The following is a 16,219-nucleotide window of genomic DNA, read 5'->3' on the forward strand; positions in this document are numbered from 1 at the left end:
GGCTCTGGTTTCTCCCGCACGTGGTGCGCGGTCTCCGGCAGCACCTATATAAATACCCGGGGAGCGGTGCCCGACCCCGTGCCTCCCGATGCCCGGGTTGCTCTATCGCTGCACTCGCCTGGTGTCAATATTTTCTGCGGGTTTTATCTCCGGAGTTTGCCTCCTTAACGGGGCATTTGGACGCTAGCAGAACAGCTAACTCCTCTGATACCAAGAGCAAATGGTCAAGACTGATAAGAAACAAAATTCTGTTGTTATCCAAACGTTAAACATTTTTCTCTCACCTTCAGCACTAGTTTGGTCTTGCCAGGAAACAAAGGCAAAAACTGCCCTTTATATGAAATGGAAATTTATGATACCGGTGTCCCTCTTTTGACCTAGCCAAGTAGCCAGAATTCAAGGAGGATATGCCATGGGCCTGCAGTATTTCCTCCTGGGAAACAGCACTTAGCCCCCCAAAATCTCCCTCCCTCTCTCTCCCTCCAGGCATTCGTCCTTTGGTCGTTCTGCCCCTGCACCACCCTATGGCTCTGCTAACACCTCCCTGCGAAGCTGGGACGGGTCTAGAAACCGCACGATAGAGCAACGCTGAAAGGCATAACAGACAGGCCCGTCACCTGCCCAGCGGCAAGGCTGGGACTCGCGTCTAACCAGCTCCGCTCCACCACCTCCAGAAGACAAAAGACACCTTGATTCCCTGCAGTTTATGATCAGCATCAGAGTTAAGCCAAGGATGCACACGTCATACATCTGGCGCACTGGAAGTGCAATGATGTCCCAAATGCTTTGTGCAGCACTCACCATGTCCAAGCAAGAGAGACGCTGGGCAGTGTGTACTTAGATATTCATTTGCCATGGATTTTAGTCACGACAGCTTGTTTCCTCCCCACGGGAAGATGCCCAGGCTCTAACTGGACAGCCATGCGAGTCCCTGCTGGGTCACCGCAGGCCCATCCTGGCATCTGGTACCTGAGCAGAAAAGGGAATCTGATTTCCCATCCCCAGGCCCACGTTATCAGCATGGACCAGCTTTGAGACTAAGCACTTGGTTTCTCCACTCCTGGGTTAAGCTGGTAAGAGCCACATCCAGGATCACAAACATACTTACCCCAAGAGACAAGGTACAACCCACGTCAGGGCAGCTCTACCAACGTCCAATGTCCAACGTCCAACAGGAGCAATGCAACATCCTTCTGTCCTTGGCTGTAGGAGCCCTTAGAGCTGCTGAGATTTGCCCGTCCATGCGGCAAGCGGGTAATGGGAGAGAGAGGGTGGTGAGAGGAGGGCAGGGACCCCAGGAGAGCCTTGCTGCTCATGTTCAGGCAGTTGGTCATCAGCACATAAACAACACTGTGGCGCTGGACTGGTACTTCCAGCCTGGGTCAGGCCTATGGCGGCTCAGGAAATCTTCCAGCACTCCCTCCTCCTCCTCCATCTCTCCCATGCATTTGCCTTTCCTCAGACGGATTCTGCAGGAAGCAAAGACCAGTAGGGAAATGCAATGGCCTTCACGCCTCCCCTGTTTGGATCTTGCTGCTGTGGTTGCTGGCTCCCCTGCCCCTCACTGCTCCCACGTCCGGGCAGAAGCACTCGTGGCTCTCCTGCACCTAGCAGGGCCTTTAAGGGATGGGTCGCACAAGACTTTGCCAAGCACTTCAGTGATGCAGGGTCTCTGTACGGTCCTGCCCACCAAATCCACCTCGCCTGCCCCTCTGAGAGCCAAAACAAGCCACTCCACGGTGCTGTTTTTTCCAGCACCCGGCTCCTGTATGCAATGCCCTGGGTGCCCCACAGGAGTAGCTTGAGCTCTCTGAAACCTCCACATTTTATACAGGAGGAGAAATGCCCTTCCTGCTATCTGCTTCTATCTAATCTCTGTATCACTGCACTCAGTCAAAATATTGACACAAGCACAGAGGAGTTTGTGCCCTTTCTCTGGTGAAACTACAGAGCTATTAATATATCTGCTAATGAGCTCCAATGATAAAGAGCTTCTAAGAAACAAGTTTGGATCCCGGGAAAGAGAGGCGTTATCCGAGCTTCCACCTACCAGGGTGTTCGCTGTTGGCTGCGGAAGTTCACTTGTCCCAGGTGCCAAGGGATATATTCCTTTCTGCCACAGACTACAATTTATAATACTCTAATTATTTTTTTTACCTGAGTGAATAGCCTCGCTTCAGGATTTAGGGGTCATTTGGATGTCATGGCTAACCTAATCTGGCCTCACATTTGATTCTGACGTAATCATAGGTCTTTGTTAAACCTTATCCATCTGCAAGGAAGATTATTTGCTTCTTCCATGTATCCCTCATCAGGTTTCCCAGGGGACAACCAGCCCTGTTTCTGGGTCTCTGCAGCTTTATCCTCAACTGATCGGAGTGACCAGTCCGGCCCTGCAAGTACCAGCAGCAGCAAGAGACAGAACAGCCTGTCCCCATGGTGGCTTCAAGGTCACCACATACTGCAAGCAAAGCAATCTCCACTGCCAGGGGCTAACCCTATATTTGCCTGATTAGGTCCTGATAAGCATCTCTCCAGCTTGGCTTAGCAGAGCCTATCAACAAGTGGCGACCGGAGGCAAGAAGTTGTATCACCTCTGTTAATAGACACACAGAGCATTTTCTAGTGTTGCAGCTGCAATAGCGTTTGACAGCACAGAGCAGAACGGGCTTTTTGAGGCATCCTGGTGCCTGGCATCCCTTGGGGAATTCCTGTCCCCAGAGCTGTGAAGAGAGCACTTAGAGCTGTGTAATGGCTACACAGTCGGCATTTAAGACCAATCCCGGTTCCCTTGTGGTACCCCTGTCCCCCACACTGCAACCCACATGGTGTTTCTTACTTGCAAAGCAGAGCTCCTGCAGGAATCAGGCTCAGGACACCCTGTCCCTCTTTCTGTCCTTATGGACAAGGAGGACAGGAACGGGGGTGCAGCTGAGGAAGAGAATTTGGGGGATGGCAGCTGGCTGATTTTCAAGGCACAAAGTCTGCAGCCTCTGGCTGAGTCCCGAAAGCCTTGCAGAGGGGACAGAGCATTCGTCATTGCCACCTTCAAGCACTGCCAAGCATGCATTAAATAACTCACTAAAGATAAAAGCTGAGACTCACTCCCATAGCCTTTAGGGGTTGACAGTATGTCATAACACTTTGCAGGAAACATAAATAAATTGACTTTAGATTTGAACCAGACCAGGGGTAGATTCCCTGCCATTTCTCCATGCTGAGTTCACGGAAATCTGCCCAGAAGCTTATAATGTCACTTACCTTGCTGCAGTGTCCTGGTGAAGGAGCAGTTAAGAGACACACAACCCATCAGTCTGTGCTCAGTCATTACTCAACAAACTCAGGAGAAGGCCAGAGACAATATGGGACACCACAGTTTATTTGCAACAATAGAGGATGAGAACACTTTTACACAGAAACCCCAGAGAGACAGAGAGGCTATACAGGTACAAAGAATGAGATGATTTGTCCACAGAAACCCCATAGGACTCTACGAATGCTCACTAAGGTGTATGTGGCCAGGAGGGCAACCAAATATCTTCTGTTCAGATGCTCCTCCATTCCTCTACGCTGACAGGGCGAAGCCGACGCGGTTGTTAGCCATGTCAAAGACAGAATAATACTGCTTGAGGAAGACATCACCCAGGATCCAGAGCAGCTGCCCATTCTGGGATGGCAGGTAGGTGGCCTCAATCCCAACAGTGCAGTAGCCATTGTCCTGTAAGGGGAAAATAGAGTGAGGTGTCAGATCCCAAAGATATGCCAGGACCCTGCCAGCTGGATTGCGTTTGGGGGGAGCTCAGATAATACATACATTGATGATGTAGGCAGAGGGGTACAGTGGGAACTGAGCTCCGTTGATGATGAAGGTGATGGTGGGCAGGTTCTGGACCTCGTTGCAATCAACTGCATACTGTGGAGAGAGGGTGAAGAGGAGATTATGGCTGTAACAGCACAGAGAGAACAGCACTGACTGGGAGAGGAGAGTGTTAACTACAAACCCTCCAAACAGGGACAACATACACTTTTTATAAAGTCCAGGCAGTGCCACGTCTCCATGTCCCTCCCTTACATGCAAGCAGCCTGCAGCATCATGCTCCTGAGATACCACATGAGTTTTGTAGGATCTGTTCAAACCCAGGATATCTTGCTTTCTATGCAAGCCTCCCCCCTGCTCCTTTCATTTCTCCAAAGCAACCCCAACACTTACACCGTAACTGGTCTCCTGGGCACCCACAGCCTGAAGGAAGTAGGCCATGTACTGCTGGGGCACTGTGAGCAAGAATGTCCCCGTGTCCACGATGGCCTGGCAGCCCTGGCTGCACCAACCCGTCGCTGACTGTCCAATAGCAAATCTAGAAAGAGAAACAGAAGGACATCACTTACAAAAACCCAGTGGCAATTAAACTTTTCTCAGCTGGATCTAAAAGTCCAGGGAGCCTCTGAAATTCAGTGCATCAACTCCTGCTTTGGGCCACGTTTGCTGCAATAGTTCCCAATTTATCTGGAGGACAGCTCTGTAATGCTCTCATTCAGCCTCCAGCACGGTGGGGCTGAGCTGCCTCGAGTGAATCATGCCCATCACACTGATGTGTGGTTGTATGAACGCAACTCACTCATCAATTGCAACCTGCTAGTACGACTCCTGGGTCACTGGTGCCCACATAATCTCTCCAGAGAACAGCTGAGTGTCAATTCCTCCAAGAACGAGCTCTCCCCCATAATCATAGGTAGGCTGGCTGCAAAGACACAGAGCGAGAGCATCAGAGATCAATAATTCAGTGCCATACACATACGTTAGTGAGGGACAAATTCATACGGAACTTGCATGGGGACAGTCAGAGGGAGACTGGCATGCATGGGATGCGCTGAGAGCCAGGCAGGTAGGCATGCACAGGCAGATTTTACCGAGAGAAGTAGAAGCTGAAGATGGGCTCGGTCAGCTGGTTCTGCAGCAGCATGCCCTGCAGAGCGGTGGGCGTTCCTCCCACTGCCAGTGAAGGGTAGGCCATTCCCAGGATCCCGTCAAAATTGGCATAGTAGAAAGGCTGCGTTGGCTCGTCCTCACTGAGCCCAAACTCCTGGTTTGTTACCCTAATGCTCTGGATCTGGAGGGAAAGGAACACCAACTTCAGCCTGTGCTTTCAGGCAAAACTGGAGCAATGATCAGATGTGATGACCAATGCTCTAAAAGACCAAATAAAGCACACTGCAAGGTCACAGCTGGTTAAAACACTGCCAAGCAGCTGGGGAAATTAGCAGGAATCATGCTGATTAAAACAAAGTAAAAAAAACAGCTGGGTAATTTAAGGTGGCAATGACTATCTTATATTGGTTCTACCCAACTCAGGCCCTGGTTTACCCAAGTGTTGTCTGCACAAGACAAGAGATCTGCCCTTAGCCATCCTTCAGGCTCTTTCCATCATGGTATTCAGCTGGTTCTAGGGACACAGCTCCCGCAAAGATGCGGGACTGTGCAGGGTAAGGTGTACTTACTGTTAGAGTGTCATAACCCAGCAGAACTGTCAGTGCGCCGCTCCCGTAAGAGAGGGTGTAGGTCTGACCGTTGTTGGTGAAGGTGGAGGACTGGCTGGGGTTGAACCTTGAGTGACTTGCTACATGAGAGAGAAGACAGCAAGCTCCTAGACATGTTCTCTTCTGACCACGGTATGATTTAACCATCAGTGCTGCACTGATAGCCCTGCCAGGATAACGCTTCTAAAGCGACTTCCCAGGGAGGGAACAAGTCCTGAATAACAGAGCAGGGTGTTTGTCCGCCTTGCAGTTATTTCTAAGATAGTGTTTTTGCATGCAGTTTTATCTCTCTCTCTCAAGGGAACAGCTGTTGTGATCATAACCACATTAGCTACCCAGTGTGAGCAAACCCATCAAGTTAAATCCCCACTGCTCTCTTGCAGTCAGTAAGTCATAATCAAATGAGATCTGCTGGAGACTGGGACAATAGCTCCCTGATTCATAGCTTTGTTTGCTCCTCAGTCTAGCCATGAAATCTTAAACACAGGCATTGTGATTGTCAACACACTGAGGACACTCACAACGGCTGTAGAGTTTGGGACATCTTCATTAGCCAACTGCATAAGGAAAGAGGGATCTGACGTGTATTTCCCAAGAAAGCACCAGACGGGCATTAGCTGATACAGGGGACCAGCTATCCCAGGCAGTATGCAGGATAATTTGGGGTCTGGCACTGCGATTCTCCTCTCGTCTGATCAGAATATGTTGTGTCTCTCAGGGTGTTTTACACAGAACAAGCATCAGCCACTTTCAGCAGCTGGAGGTACTCACTGCAGGCCGACGTCTGGCAGTATATGGACGGCACCCACAGGTTGGAGGAGCCGGTGTCAAAGAGCACCAGGAAGTTCTGTGGAGGGGTCCCAATGCTGATCTCCCCAAAGTAGGAGGACTGCAGAAAAGAGAGGATATCTCTGAGGGTGGAGTGTTGGCCCAAGGATCAGGAACAGAATCAGACTTTTGCCTCCGAGCCCTGTGCCGGGATCCCAATCACACTTCACAGATGCTGGAGAACACCAGGCTGACTCTTACAAATAACAAAGTAGGTGGGAAGGGACTGAATGCAACCCATGCTTTTTTCTCACAAACACAGTAATATTAAATATTCCTTTTGTTCATCTGGCTGTATTTGATTTCTTTTCAAATTTCTCAGTGCTCACAATCCAAAACATACAGACCTTTTCCAGGTACAAGAAGAGAGTGTGCTGCATTTTGTTGCCTTGTGTCACAAAAAATGGTCATGTGGTTTAGCCAGGTCAATCTAAGTGCTGAAGGTTTCTATAGAAATGTATAGCTTTTCTTAGGTAGCTGACTTGGCTGGGGAAAACTTTTCTAAAGTCTGCTCTAGAAGCATAAAAAAGAGCAAAGAAAAGAAATCTCACACTCCTAGTGGCCTATGAGTAAGCAGATTGCTTTAACAGCTGGAAAGAAAGAGGGGAATGAGGGTGTGATGGACAGACAAACAAAGAGAGAAGAACCTGGATTACTTACACCCAGATGGCTGGCCATTGGCTCATACACAACAGAGTCCTCATTGAAGCGATATTTCATGGCTGGATCATACTTAATTTTTTTCAAGTAGTCCTCCAGCACTCCTGCCTTCCTCATTTCCTCCCGTATAGACTTGACTTTCTTCAGCTTGACTCTGCACAGAGCAAAAAAATTTAAAAAGCAGGGAATCAGTAGAACATGTGGACCTTTCCAACTTCTCTCTTCTTTGGGCTCCCCTAAACCCTGTCATGATGGGCTTCCCTCCGCTTGGCTGCTTTGTACTACTCTGGGCAACTTCCCTCCAAGCAAGGAGCACAGCCCGGACTAGGACCGGTGCTGGTGTAGCCATGATGATCCATGAAGATACATGAAGCAAGATTCATAAGGAAAGGCATTAGCCCTGGTTAGAGTTCTGGGGAAGCTGTGCAGCACATGCACCATTAAAAATGCAGCTGGTCTCTATTATCTAAATTCTTCTCACATTTATTCTTGTAGCTTTTGCTCCAGGAAACCCACCTCACAAACCCCTCTGAGAGCTGGAGGCACACCAGGGCCAGGATGAGCCACTTCATGGTTCAGGAGTTGTCCAGTGGTCTGTACACACCGACTCAGAGACTGCAGCAGGCTGTTCTGAAGTCTCCTGCCCAGACTTCCAGGTTTTATACCTGGGAAGCAGTGACTCACTCCCTTATCTGTTGACCTCCATTTTCCATTACTATGATCCATGTCCGCAGCATCAACAGTTTCTTTGTGTTTTGGCCCACGAGGAGTTTGAGAAGTTTGCGTCCTTAGCAGGGCATTAAGATGAGAACAGAGCAACTCACCTCTTTGATAGCAAGAACAAAGTATTAACATCTGATAATAGGCAAATTCTTATCGCAACAAAGAGAGGAGTTACCAAAATGTCAACATACTGTAGCATTATTTATTTCTTCAAAACCTGTTCAATCTTTCCCAAAACAAAGGAACTCCTTCCAAGCTGTGGAAACACGTTGCACTTCTGTCTCCTTTCCAGCCAACCAGTTGGACCAACTTCCGTCTATGAAGATGTTCTAGTGTGAAGCAGAAATAGCTATTAGTTAAAGTTTTTCAAAGACATGTTGCTTTCCTCACCAGAGTACATTGCAAAGAGCTGTAGATGGCTTTTTGCTCCCAGTCCCAGAGGCTTAGCAAGCCAGTGCTTTGCCCAAGAGGTTCATTCTCCTGAAGCTTCCAGCACAGTTTTATCTTCTTGTCTTTTTTTCTCCACTTCTTCATCAGCTTCACAGTCCTTCACTATCCCAGTGCAATGTATTCTCTCCTCCAAGTATGGCTAGTTTCCATATGCTATACAGCTAGATCCTGCCTCTGCTTTCACATGTCTATTTTGGACAAAAATCACATATTTTTCTATTAGTTTTTTTTAACTCTGTGGAGCAATTAATCTTCTTTTTGTCCTGTGTTAAAAGGCAGGTGTTTTGCCTACCTGCATCAGATGACCCACTCCCAAAAAAAGATTTGTGGTGCTGGTGAGCATGCTGCAGTAGTCCTGCTGTCCTTCACACCTGCATGTAAAGACAGGGAAAATTGTTTGTTTTTCTTCTGTGGAAGAAAGAGAACCATAAACACTGAGATTTCCCAAAGTGCCAACAAACACAGAAAACATACCAAAACATTTTCAGTTATAACCTGAACTTTTTCTAGTAATAGGAAAATTGAGGGAGACATTTTCCATTTTCCTCAAAACGTTTTGTATAAACCCATAGTTACAGAAATTCCTATAGAAATATAGCCTGTAGCATGTTACTGTGTGACACAGGAATGTTGTTCATGGACAACCCATTCCCTTAATGCCTTCATTGCCGCTGGATCCAGGGCTTTGGCACAGCATCATGAGCAGTGCCCTGCTCCGTGCAAATCTCAGACCAGGATGGACAACAGCCACTCCTGGCCAGGGGGCTCAGCGCAATTTGCATTTCCACTGAGACCATGGAAGCTGCCGAGTGCTCAGCGCTTTTGGAAACCTGCCCAGAAATGCATAACAGGCAGTTTAAATCAATGTTTTATACCCATTCAGCAATTGTCGAGGGATAATCAGGTTGTGAATCCCACAGCTAAATAACTGCTCTCCATCTCTGCTCAACGAGCTCTGAAGGCAGTTTGACACACAGCCGTTTAATCAGCAGCAATAGCTTTGGAGAGCGCTGATTGCCCCGCACACGCTGACGGGAGGCTAAGGAGGGACCTAAGGTCCATTGAGAACGAAATGAGCTATCTGGAGAAACACAGCACAAAGCCATCAGTGTGCAATGCCACAGATGCTGGGCCAGGAGAAGTCTGTCTGGCTCTCCAGGCAAGCGGGGACAAGCCAACATTATCTAGGAGCCAGTCAGGCCTGGGAAGGGAGCAGGGCAGCAGCCCTTGTGCTAAAGCCTTCTTTGGAGGAGCAGATTGCAGCTGAGCTCAAGGCAGAAACTCCGGTCTCTGCCTCACCTGCGTGATATTTCTGGACACTCACACTGCAGCACGTTCTCCAGGACACCTCCACAAGCTGCAGCAGAGCCTGGCCAAGACAAGCTCCTGCATGAGAGTTGATTCCTCTGCAACCAGCTCCCATACACGACGCCCCAGTGACCTCCTCAGACCTCGTTTAAGCCTCCAATCTGAGCAGCTTGCTTTTTTCCACGTGGGGGAAAAGCCTGTTCTCCATTATCTGCCGATAGCTCAGTGTCACTATCGCTGTGCTCATCCAGTGTCAATGCTTTGCACATATTTTATTCCCTCAGGAGTACTGGGGAGTGTGTGTCCTTTGCTGGATATTGAGACTATAATAAGGCAATTATCTTGTTTGCTAGCAGGACTGATAGAAAGATCAACTTATTAAGATTGGATAAAAGGCAAATTCTGGCTGAAAGCAAAGAGCAGTTATCAAAACGTCAATATTCTGAGTGTTATCTGCAGGTTCCCACAGGGATTCCGGCTTGCCAAAAGACAAAGGAATAAGGTGCCCTCTACAGCACACAGAAACACATTCTACTTTTGTTGCTTTTTGACCCAAAAATTAAATAGCATTTGTATGCTGAGTCATTTAGTTTAAAGGGGAATCAAGAATTTAGAGTTTCTGACATCAAAAATTGTGTGGGCTTGAGCAGAGCAGGATTCAAACAACTTATTTCTCCCCCCAGCTCCAAGCCCCTTTGAGCAGCTACTCACCCAAACAGACCTCTAATGCAGGACTTCTCCTCAGGGCCAAAGCTCTGCTAATTTCCCTTTCTTTGCTTATAGCTTCTTTTCTGTGTTGGTTTAATGCTTTCATCTCACATGCAAACATGCTCCAGTCCAGGGAATCCTGTTTCCTCTGCTCACCTGATAACAGCAGACCCTCTTTACATCCCATGGCCAACTCCTCCACCTCTCCTGGGACACGAGCTGTGCAAAAACAGCAAATGAGATGAGCTGTGAGTAGCAGGTTTCCCTGCCACCTTGAGGGCTTAAACCATCAACTTTCAACACAAGCCAACAAATCCTGTCAAACTAACAGACCAAACAGCCACTGAAGAGGCGGATATTCTACAAAATTCCCATCTCCCCAAACCCACTACCTCTCACAGAGCATTTCACAGGATTAGGAATGGGATCTAAAGGAAGATGAGGCATTCAGCCTCCCCCATAACCCAGAGACTTCTCCCACCTGCAGACACCACTGACCAGTGCAGGCTGGGGAGAAAAGCCTTTTCACAAAGAGATTGCAATCACTCTTAACTCCTCCTAGTCTACTCTAGTCTCTGCTCTACTGACGACAATCCCATAGAGAAGTGACTGGTCCCAACTCTAGGACAACTTACCACCCTGATTCCTGGGCCTTTGCCCCAGTCACAAGATACTGCTATTTATCTCAACAAATGGTAGCATATAACTTAAACGTGAATGTGGGACTGCCAGGAGATTCCCCTGGTCATTAGACAAATCCTGTTGCTCTCACAGCACCACGTCAGCTAAAACCTTCCCTGAAAGTGCCAAATCCCACCTTGCTGTTAGCGAGCAGAAATCTGGGTAAACCCAATTTTCCATGCCCTGTAACTCCCCTTGCATGTGCTGGGAGATGTGCAGATGGAAAGGGGCAAGGGTTATCAGGCTCATGAAAAGGGGAGAGGTGTGAAGTTATTTAGCAAGTGTTTCAAGCCCGAGACATTCCTTTGTATAATATGTGACCACTTTCTATGTGTCTTTTAGCTAAATAACATCCTTGTGCTTAGCTTAACTTTAAGTTTGCTCCTGCTTAGGATAGGCTACTTGCAGTAAGTCTGGCTGTGACATCTGCTTTTACCCTCTGTTTTGTTGAGCATGTTCTGGAGAGGAAACCTGTTGGAGTTTTTCTTGTTCTATTTTGTATCCCCCCTCCAAAAAATCACTTTATCTTATTTTTATGGTGTTTTTATTTCTTTGCAGTTGCTTTTGGAAAGAAACCCATACTTTCATCATACAGATTTCACAGGAGAGAGGCTGTAAATTTTGCAGACATGGAGGAGGGGAAGAAACTCCAGATGCTCTGACACACAGAGGCACGAGGGGCTGTGATGTTAGGTGAGGGGAAGGAGCCGGTTCTGCTTACACAGCAGTGGCAAAGCCCACTTGGTTGTTGCCCAGGTCATAGATGGAGTAGTAAGACCTCAGGAAGACATCCCCAAGAATCCACAGGGGCTGCCCATTCTGGGATGCCAGGTAGGTAGGTTCAATCCCAACGGTGCAGTAGTCGTTCTCGCTCTGTTGAGCAGAAATAATTGTTAAAAAGCTCCAGCTCCAGAGCTCTGGCCACCGCCCACCAGCCATCCACCAGGTATGTGTTACACAGGCACAGCTGTGGCCAGTGCACCCACATCCAGATGGCAGCTCTCCCTTAGCAGGAGAGCTTCCGTGCAAGGCAGATGCCATGGAGAGAGGCACACAGGAGCCGGATGAGCCATGAGATGACATACCTGGAGCACGTAGGCAGAGGGAGGCAAGGGGAAGCTGGTGCCGCTGATGACGAAGATGAGGGTGGGCAAGCTCTCGGTGTCACAGCTAGCCACGTACTAGAGAAAGAGTAAACCACAGCTAGTTTATATCTGGTGCACTTGGTACAGGCACAGTTCAGTGTTTCCCAGGATACGTGACAGGCTCTCAGAAGAAGCTGTGACCCAGGAATAGAACCAGGAATCCAGACATCCAAATTTTATATATTCTGTCATTTCCCCTGCAGAGATTAGGGCAAAACCTGGAAGATTTCCTATGTCCCTCCAATCCCACTGCTGATCGGCATCTGCCTGCCCCAGATGACAGATACATCTCCCATTTCTATTTCATCTTTTGTCCAGCCTGGTCTCCTTACCTGGCCATTGTCATCAGCTTGAGCTCCAATGTACTGCATCAGCTCAGAAAAGATCTGCTGAGGAGCAGTGAGGAGGGAGGTTCCTGTATCAACAATTCCCTGGCAGCCCTGGCTACACCAGTTGCTGGTCTGTTCACCAACAGAGAAACTACAGAAACAGAGAACAAGCTGCAAGTAAAACATGCTCAACTCTGCTGCAGAACGAATGGAGGACAGGGGCACTGTGTATGAGGAATGTCCAAATGCTTCCTACATCTGCACCTTAAAAAGGATGAGTTTCTATGGTTATATGTAGGCAGAGCCAAGAAGAGACCCCAGAGCTCAAACTGTCCAAGATATGAAGTCTCTGAATCATGATCCAGAGTGACTGGACCTGACAGAAAAGTTCTTGTTGTAGCCACAGGTCTAAGAACAGCTAAAGCTGGTACAGAGGAAACAGGAGAAAGTCCCATTTTACCTTTCAATCCCAATCTGCCAGTAGGTAGTCTGGGTGACAGGAGTCCAGGTGATTTGGCCTGTGTACAGGCTGGAGTCAACACCTCCCAAGACAAGCTCACCCCCTTGGCTGCCCTCCTGCCTGCAAGAGAAAAGCACAAGCAAAATACCTGGTTATTTGAGGTGACTGACAGCCACCAACACCAGCCCATTGGAAGGGGATACAAACTAGTAAACAGAAGAGGGAGGGGTAAACACTGAATGAACAGGAGAGCAGGAATGAAGTGTAAACCACCAGGTTCTCCTGAAGGTATTGGAGATCCATGAGGTTTGCAGTAAAAGGGAATAGTCTTGGGAAGCACAAAGGCAACATAAGGTAGAAGGAAAAAGGGGAAGAGCCACGTCCTTACCCACTCAGGTAGAAGCTGAAGATGGGGGCATCAAGCAGGTTTTCCTGCAGCAAGCCCTGCATCACAGTTTGGGCACCCCCAGCAGAAAGGGAAGGGTAGGCCAGACCCAGGATGCCGTCAAACTGAGCATACACAAAGTTGCTGCCAGGCTCAGTCTCACTCAGGCCAAACTCCTGGTTCGCGATGGAAAGGCTCTGGATCTAGGGCACGAAAGAAAGCAGGCACAGTTTATCTGAGTGCAGCACAGGGCATCACTACCCAAGGACAAACAGCGGGTGCACCGGGACAGCCAGGCTATGTACCAGGAGCACTAAGCTGAAATAAGTGCCTGCCTGACCAAAGAAGGGCTTTGCCATCCTACTACTATGCCTGAAAGCCATGTACCACATATATGAAATAAGAGACTTTCCATTACAGCCAAGCAATAGAGCTCCCCCTTTTGCTCACAAGGGAGCATTTTATATTTCTAGAAATGAACAACCCAGGTTTTTCCAGGTACACGCTCTGGACATGCATTTCACAGGCCACGGGATATGGGCAGGTGGCCTTGTTTAGTGCGCTGCTGCTGACCAAAATGCAGAGCAAAGCCAGAGGCGCCCCTTCCTCCGCCAGCTGAAGTGTCACTTACTGCAACAGTGTCGTAGCCAAAAATGCCAGTGAGGCTGCCAGATCCATACTGTATGGAGAAGTACTGATTCTGAGTTGAAAACGTGGAGGACTGGCTGGGGTTGAACATAGTGTGGCTGGCTAAATTGGAAAAGGAAAACAGAAGAGCATGAACTTTCAGCTCATACAAATGAAGGCTGCAGACTCACAGCCAGATGGGGAGACCCTGATCAGAGACCATCTTCAGTGCAAGGAACAGGGGACTCTAATTTGAGCATAATTTGCCATCATCCTCCCTGCACAGGAGTTACTCACTGCAGGCCTCGCTCTGGCAGTACGTGGATGGCACCCACAGGTTGGAGGAGCCAGTGTCGAAGAGCACCAAGAAGTTCTGGGGGGGGGTCCCAATGCTGATCTGCCCATAGTAGGACATCTAGAGGAAAGGGGACATGTTTTTCAATCCCACATTACTCTTTGGCCAACAGCACCGCTAGGTGCACGTGCTACTTCTCAGCCCATGCAACCACCAGCATTACGGGATTGTGGGTTCCCAATGACAGTTCATGGGGCTGGAGGGATTGCCAGTTCAAGCTCTTCCTTGATAATTTAGACATTCTTGCTCTAGGAGATTCAATTAAAATAACAAGGTAAGTTTTGCCTGGTGCACAGCATTTGCTCTCTGCTTGGGTTCTCTAACCAAGAAAAGCAATTGGTGGAAGCCGGGATGGCACAGGCATGTCTGAAGCAGCTGTGTTTATGAACTGTTCACAAGCATGCTCATTCTTTACACAATGCTGCACGAGCTGGTTTCAGAGTATTTCCAAAACAGAGAATATAGCACACAGCTGAACAGCTCCCATCCACATTAAAATAAATATTCCTCTTTTCCTACGCAACTATAAGAACTGCTCCTGAAATAAACAGTTGGGCTCGAAATCTGACATGTAACTTCCCAAATTTCTCTCTCTATTCCTGCTCCATTCCTCCCATCTATACACTTACTTTTCCTCCCTTATTTTTAGCAGCCAGTGGATACTCACATCCATGTTATTAGACAGGGGCTCGTAGGCAGTGGCAAAGTTATTGAAGAACTTGTAGGCAGGGTCATAGTGGCGGTGTTTCTCCAGGTATTTGTGGAGCACACCCTTCTCCTTCATTGTTTCCCTTATGGACTTGCCTTTCAGCAAAGGAACTCTGCATGCATGCAATTAGCAAAAAGTCATCAAATCAGCGTGATATCAAGTGGCTCTTCACTTCTCATCAGACCCCCTAATTTTGACTCCTCCTATTCCTTTTCCATCCTCTTTCCATTCCTCCCCTGCCTGATTATACTCCTGTATACAGATTTTTCCAGTGTGTTGATTTGCAGCAGTTAGGGTGTCTCTAGAGGAATATGGTCTAGTCTGGCTACTGGAAAAGTCCTGTGCTTTGGATCCTGATCCCTTCAACTGATGCAAAATGAGTTTGACCTCAGGCCTACCATGGCCATGACCCTTATTAGCATGACCTCTTTGGGATACAATAAGCAGTATCAGGGAAAGCCAAGAGTAAGGGAAAGACAGTCAGAAATTGCTCAGCGTTAATGTGAAAACCATGACCACTTTCTAAAGCCTAAGCCATAATAGTAATAGTAAGCACTGGTCCAGGACAAAACCTAAGACTCCCAACACACATCTCACATCGCTACTCTTTCTGACTCACCACCATATTGGAAACAACTAAAATGCTCATGTGGTTATTCCATGCTTACCTCAACAACCCCTCAGAGAGGTGGAGGCAGACCAGGACGAGGATCAGCCACTTCATGATGATCTTCTCTTGCAGGCAGTTTCTGAAGAGAGCTCCAGTCACCTTGCTTTTTCCTGGATCCCACGCTGATGCTGGAGCTCTGCAGCAAATCCTTATATACCCAAAGGTGGTCCTCATCTCCTTGCGTCACTACACACTCACATGCCTTAAGTTTATCAATGCATCCATAACATTTACACGAAGTATTTACCCCACAGTGCTAAGGACTATCAAGAAAACTCCAGGTCAAATACAAATACAAATGCTGTTTCATTTTCAAGCTATTCCTTGAACAAAGAAGTTGATAAAAATGACTTGATAAGAGTAACCCAAACCCACAAGAGGGAAGTTCACTACTAACCAACTTCTTTTTGATTTGATAGGGATATCTGTCTTTCTCAAAAGACAAACAAAAGAAAAATTTCATTGCGTTTTCCTGAGATAGGATTGAAAGAATAACACAGGTTATCATCAGTTTTACAATTTCTTCCATTTCCATTCCAGTTCTTACCTCTAGCGCTTTAGAAAGTCATGGAATGACCCCGAAAGAAAGAAACACACAGGCTTGGTTTGGAAAGACACTATACACAAAGGCATGCTCGCTTAGGAA

General features: G+C 47.9%; 2 protein-coding genes across 3 annotated transcripts; both read right to left on the reverse strand.

Annotated features, from left to right (window-relative positions):
• Positions 1-3,370: 3,370 nt before the first annotated feature.
• LOC106494352 (pepsin B-like) lies at positions 3,371-10,393 on the reverse strand. The gene is given in 11 exon segments (XM_067310745.1): positions 3,371-3,718; positions 3,815-3,913; positions 4,211-4,355; positions 4,617-4,739; positions 4,909-5,108; positions 5,497-5,615; positions 6,307-6,424; positions 7,024-7,177; positions 7,938-8,384; positions 8,489-8,567; positions 10,216-10,393. Coding segments are annotated over 9 exon segments (1,119 nt in total). The 5' UTR covers positions 7,946-8,384; positions 8,489-8,567; positions 10,216-10,393; the 3' UTR covers positions 3,371-3,565.
• Positions 10,394-11,434: 1,041 nt separating this feature from the next.
• On the reverse strand, positions 11,435-15,627 carry LOC106494353 (gastricsin). 2 transcript variants are annotated; one of them, XM_067310742.1, is made up of 9 exons: positions 15,572-15,627; positions 14,862-15,015; positions 14,137-14,254; positions 13,844-13,962; positions 13,216-13,415; positions 12,828-12,947; positions 12,371-12,518; positions 11,979-12,074; positions 11,435-11,766 (listed from the first exon to the last, which is right to left on the reverse strand). In XM_067310742.1, the coding sequence occupies exons 1-9, from the start codon at positions 15,625-15,627 to the stop codon at positions 11,611-11,613; spliced, it is 1,167 nt and encodes a 388-aa protein (XP_067166843.1). In that variant the 3' UTR covers positions 11,435-11,610. The 2 variants fall into 2 exon arrangements, with proteins under 2 accessions (XP_067166843.1, XP_067166845.1); XM_067310744.1 differs by lacking the exon at positions 12,371-12,518.
• Between the last annotated feature and the right edge of the window lie 592 nt (positions 15,628-16,219).

The sequence above is a fragment of the Apteryx mantelli genome, chromosome 25 (assembly GCF_036417845.1).
Source record: "Apteryx mantelli isolate bAptMan1 chromosome 25, bAptMan1.hap1, whole genome shotgun sequence".
NCBI lineage: Eukaryota > Metazoa > Chordata > Aves > Apterygiformes > Apterygidae > Apteryx > Apteryx mantelli.

Coding starts and splice junctions, on each gene's coding strand:
- LOC106494353 (XM_067310742.1), bottom strand. CDS start 15,627: ATGAAGTGGCTGATCCTCGTCCTGGTCTGCCTCCACCTCTCTGAGGGG. Junction 15,016..15,571: donor CTCTCTGAGGGGTTGTTGAG/GTAAGCATGGAA, acceptor GCATGCATGCAG/AGTTCCTTTGCTGAAAGGCA. Junction 12,519..12,827: donor TGGCAGATTGGGATTGAAAG/GTAAAATGGGAC, acceptor CTGTTTCTGTAG/TTTCTCTGTTGGTGAACAGA.